Here is a 5,587-nt window from a genome sequence, read left to right as displayed (position 1 = left end):
AATTTAAAATAAAACTCTTATTATTAAATACAAACCACACTAGGCAAGGAAGAAGCATTTTAGAGTTTTTTAAGTTTTACCTACATGTATCACTATTAGTCTTATAAATGTTTGTTTTATAAGAATGCTGAACTCAAAACCTGACTTAATTAACATGACATAAATCATAATTCTAAGAAATTCCACATTCCTTGAAGAAACTATCTAATTAGTCTCTACAACACAAAGTCAGAGTTGAATGCCTAGATCCTTCTATAATGCTAAACCCTGCATCCCTATTGCAAATCTAAGATGCTAACCTTGATCATGCTAAACCAAATTCTCAGTATTTCTCTTGCTTGGTTTGTTGGTATGATTTTGCTTGTTTTTTAGCAACAGAACCTCTTACTGGGTCCATTTTAGAATAAAGGAAACTGAGAGACAGAGAGGCATAATAGCTTGCCCAACATTGCACAGCGGGGTAGTGAGGAAAGGACTTTTGACCCACAAAATCCAACAGCTACAAACTACCTGTTCTACTTTGCAAGCTGATGGAAGCCTAAGAATTCCCATTTCTGGTTCAAGTTTTAAGCGAAAGAGAGCTTCATAAGTGAAAACATCCTCAATAAGAATGTGTAAAGAATCAAGAAAACATTCTATTTCCTGTTCATTACACAAATTTGTATTCTCCTGCCAGCAGACATTATAATGAAAGTTACACATCTCAAATTACACCTATGTTGAAATTTATTTGGTATTACAAAATTTATTTTTCTTTTATGGTTGTTAATCTAGGCCGGATAAAAGCTGTACTATCATGCCTAGCAAATACAACATCTAAAGGCTCATCACAAAACAGTATGTACATAAATAAGTTAAGGTGCTGTCCCAAATCATAAAGTAAAACTACCTTTGAACTAGCAAAGTGCATTCATATTGCACTTTTAAAATGTTCAGCAGTTCTCAAATATTGAGTGTAATGGCTAAGCCCATTTGAATAATTTAAAACAGATTTTACACTGATGGCATATTGATTTATCCTTGATATACAAACTTCTCATGGTATTCATTAAACCATCTAAAAATGCCCTAACAAATGGGATCTACATTATGATCTATTATCAGTGAAAAGCACAGTGTCTTATTTCCTTGGAAGTTTTCGGTTGATTTCCTCCCAGATCATAAAAATGGTATCATGGAAGGCCGAGCAAATAAATAAATGGTCCTGAAATTGCCATATTTGCTGAAGCATTTCATTAGTGGACATCTTTCTTTAAGTAAGTGATGCATTTAAGTGACGCTCCTGTGTTGATAACCTATAAGCCATGCGGACTTGTCTCCAGCCTGTGTGTTGTCTTGTTTCTACAGAGTGTTATTGTAACCCTTTGGGCTCGATCCATGATCGTTGTAATGGCTCAGGATTTTGTGAGTGTAAGACTGGAACGACAGGGCCTAAGTGTGATGAGTGTCTGCCGGGAAATTCCTGGCACTACGGCTGTCAACGTAAGTAACTCTGGGAGCTGCCCTCTGCCTGCTGTAGCATGGCCGATTCTGCTTGTCTAGGCCGGTGCGTGCAGCTTCTCAGAGCAGAAAAAGACCCAAACTGCTGACAATCTTTAAAAGCTACTTAATGCCCCAGGCTATGTGTGGGAGAGCAATCCATCAGCTGTCCAGCCGACTTCTTCGAAGCCCATCTCCATCCCCTCTGATAGCTGGAGCAACTTACATTGAAATATTGTATGGAGGTCCATGTACCTGGCCAGACCATAAATTAAGTGGCACAATAGGGACCCGGCTTGGAAACCCTCACCGCAGAATGAAGGGTGATGTGTATGTGGTTAATATATTTCTTGCACTGAAAGCTACCCTGGAGCTCCAGAGTTCATAAATTAAATGATATCTACGTAACTCATCACCACCCTTGCTATCACACCCATCATTGAATCTTAACCAAAACCTAAAGGTAATAAATCTAAGGAATATTTAAATGCCGGGGGAGAATAAATGACAAAAATCAATATTGATTTTAAGCCTCTGAGGTTAGACCCCATGCAGGGAACCTTAGACAAATGCCACATGGTTCAGCCTCATTTCTCTGGAGGTCGTCAGGTCTTCTTCAAAGCTCGGCAAGGCGGGTGGCATGTCAGTGTGTACAGGGAACATAAATTTTCAAAATCAGGGTAGAAGCTTCCATCTGTCACTCATAACCTTTTCTACCTTTAAATTCTGCACCATCCGTACATAGTTAGCTACTAACATTAAAGAACCACAGGCGTGTCCTCCGCAGCATCACAGTCCAATAGAAAATAATATAACCCACATATGTAAGTTTAGGTGTTTCGTTACTCACATTAAAAATGTAAAAAGGAGTAGAAGAAATTGATTTTAACAGTCTGCTTTATATAACACAACATACACAAAGTATTATCATTTCAATATATAATTAATAACAAAATTATTGGGGAGACTTTTTCCATTTTCTCATACTCTGTTTGAACTCAGATGTATGTTTTATGCTTACAGAACATCTTAATTAGGGCTGGCCATATTGCAGGGCTTAATGGCCACATGTGTCTACCACACTGAACAGCACAGCCTTAGAGCTTTTTGGCTTGCTTTTCACTTGAAAAAAAAGTCAGCATGCAGGGACATCTAAAGCCAATTACTTCAGAAAACTATATATTATTTCTACACTATAATAATAATATTTCTATGTTCTATGTAATAAATTATATAAGATAAATTCTACAAAAACTCTTTAGATCCAATTTCTACATAAAATTCTATGGAAAATTATAGAATGTTCTATCTGCTACTTATGAAATGTATAATTATCTGGCAACTACACTTCTATGTAATGTAAAGCCAAAATGAAGTGCCATGGGCAGCAATGAATTGTGGCAACAAGTTGAAAGTTTGTCATTGAGTGGGTCAAATTTAGGATGGAATCCCAGAATCAGGAGCTGAGGCCTCCAGCCATGCTTTAGAGGTTGCTAACATTGAAAGACATTCAGATAGTCTGGATGAGGCCATGGTTTAAAAGTCCTACATGCCACAGTTTCCCAGAAAGCACTAGTCCTTTAGGGGTCAGAGTGAGTTGGTGGATCCCAGGAACCACAAGAGGAGCCAGGGCTCAGAGGGCAACTATCGGTCCTGGGACAGCTGGACGTCAAGGCCCAGGGAGGACATCAGTCAGGAGAAGGGAAGGAGGAATAGGCAGTGGAAGTCTCGAAACCAGCACCAAGACTCAAGGCACAAAGAATAAGGAGACTTTCCAATTAAGACACACTTATCAAATAGAAAGTCTCATGTAAAGTTCCTGATGCCGCAGGACCTAATGATTGGGTTCCTGGGGTGTAATCAGGGTAGAACTCTGGAGCAGAAAATAAATTAATCCTGCCTTGTGGAAATGTATCCCAAAAAGAGCCTAACCCAATTTTTCTATATTAATTACTGGAGTATTATAAAAAGACATAATGCCACCAAATTTTCTCTCTGGAAACGGAAGGCTGGATTTAAGCCTGACCCTACCACCTAAGGGCTGTGCTGTGTAATGTACCAACCACAAAACCCTCTGTGCTCCAGCACCTCACATGCTTGTTATGTGGATCGCTGAGATGGGAGGAAATGCGCTTATTCTTTCGAGCATGTACTGACTACCTACTATGAACTAGGCATTGAGCTAATGGGAGGGTGAAAAGAGACAGCAGTGTGGACATGGGGATGCGCAGGCCACCATCTGGTGTGAGAGGCTGGCATGTGACCCCACAATTATGGTAGCAGGTAGTCAGAACTACAGGAGAGGGACGTACCTGCCATTTGTTGGTAAAGCCCAGATGGCGAGCAAGGCTTTCCAGAGAAGTGACACGTGAGTTAGGTTCTGAAGGATTTGTAGGAGCTTTCCACGATAGACCTCCTAGGTAAAGGTGATTGAGCTGACACACTATGTTCCCGAAATATGAAATAGTTTGAATATGACTGGGGGATAAGGTGTAGCGTATGTGTGTGTTGGGAGGTTGGGAGACAGGGACGATGTTAAAGCAGCACGAACCAGGGACTAGGTTATACGGTTTCCTGAATTCCAAGCCAAGGAGTTTTACCTTTTAAGGGAGGAAAGGGGGAATCGGTACGTGCAGAAGATGTGAGATCCGTCATGCGGTTTTAAGCAGAGGAATGAAAGGGTCAGATTTGTTCTTAGGAAGATTATTCCCGCTACTTAGTAAGGAAAGGATTGGAATGGGTTGAGATTAGATTTGCTATATAAATTTAACATATTTCAAACACAGCTTTGAGCATGCAAGAGTTTTTGTCTCACTCTAAATTCTTTCCTTCTCTCAGACCTGCCCACATAGGGTTGGTATTCTATGTTAAAATACTGAAATTCTCTGTCAGTTAGGAATGAAAAGATTTCAAGGAGGCCCGGCAGAGTCAAAATTCGTGTTGAGGTTGCCCAATAGAAGAATGAGACATTGAAAAGAACGGGAAGATTATTTAAAGATATGTATATGCCCCTTTCGAAGTCAGAGAAGAGCCAATAGCCAAGTCCCAGAGCATAAAGCTGACCCTTCCAAAGAGGAAGCAGCATCCGCCGTTCACGTAACATGCGAAGGGTTAACATATGTCGGGAAATGACAAAACACTTGTTACCACACCGAAAAGACTGGACACAGAGGACATTTATGATTTTTTAGTTTGAAAGAATGGAAATAGCCACTTGCAGAACTAATGAGGCGGGTGAGGAGATACGTTGTCTTCCCGGAGGATGTATGTAAGATACACTGGAATATCCTGTAGTGTTTATTAAGGCCACCAGTTGTTATCTAGTTTTACATAACTTGTGTGAATACTAATGGTACTTTCAGAAGAATTCATAGTCTGCATATTTGAATTAAAGTCAAAAGATTTGGTGACAAGTCAAATGTTATGATTTTAGAAGGTAACAGAGCTGTAGGAAGCCAAGAGCTAAGCACACATGGCGAGGGGGAGATAGATGCAGTCGCTGGACCGTGGCTGACAATATCAGAATGTGGGTTTGGGAAGAGATCAGTACATACATGACCAAGAACAGGAAGTGTGTGTTTAGTAGAAGGCTCAGTGGCCTGATCAAGAAGATTTTTAATTAGATTCGAGAGGAATATAAGGAATATGCTCTGGTAAAACTGTCAAACCAGGTACTGTAGCAAACCACAGAGTTTAAAAACAAAAAGCAATAGTTATTCTTACCAGAAGAATAAGAGAAAGTTTGGGAAACAAAACTTTATGGCCTAGTGTATTCTCTCCCAGAGAATGCACAATAACTGTGTTGGTTTTCTACTGATATTGTAACAAGTTACCACAAATTTAGTGGCTTACAACAACACAATTTATTGCCTCATGGTTCTGTAGTTAGACATCAACAGGGTCTCACTGGGAGGCCCTTCTGCAGGCTTTCGGAGAGAATCTGTTTGCTTGCCTTTTCTGACTTCTAGAAGCCACCTGCATTCCTTTGCTCATGGCTCCCCTTCTCCCATCTGCAAAGCCAGGAACTTTCGTCTCTCTGTGATTTTATTCCACCATGATGTCTTTCTCTGATGGTAGCTGGGAAGAGGTTTCCACTTTTTTTTTTTTT

General features: G+C 40.0%; 1 protein-coding gene across 2 annotated transcripts in view; it reads left to right on the top strand.

Moving 5' to 3' along the window:
• Window positions 1–5,587, top strand: part of NTNG1 (netrin G1) — a 385,394-nt gene that overhangs the window by 331,065 nt on the left and 48,742 nt on the right. The window contains exon 7 of one of the 2 annotated variants that reach the window (XM_012648510.1): window positions 1,348–1,482. The exons of the other annotated variant lie outside the window; for it this stretch is intronic. Within the exon in view, the coding sequence (XP_012503964.1) occupies window positions 1,348–1,482 (135 nt within the window). The remainder of the gene's footprint in view (window positions 1–1,347; window positions 1,483–5,587) is intronic. 2 annotated transcript variants of the gene reach the window in all.

The sequence above is a fragment of the Propithecus coquereli genome, unplaced genomic scaffold (assembly GCF_000956105.1).
Source record: "Propithecus coquereli isolate 6110/MARCELLA unplaced genomic scaffold, Pcoq_1.0 Scaffold289, whole genome shotgun sequence".
Taxonomy (NCBI): Eukaryota; Metazoa; Chordata; class Mammalia; order Primates; family Indriidae; genus Propithecus; species Propithecus coquereli.
This window is presented reverse-complemented; position numbering and strand designations above follow the sequence as displayed.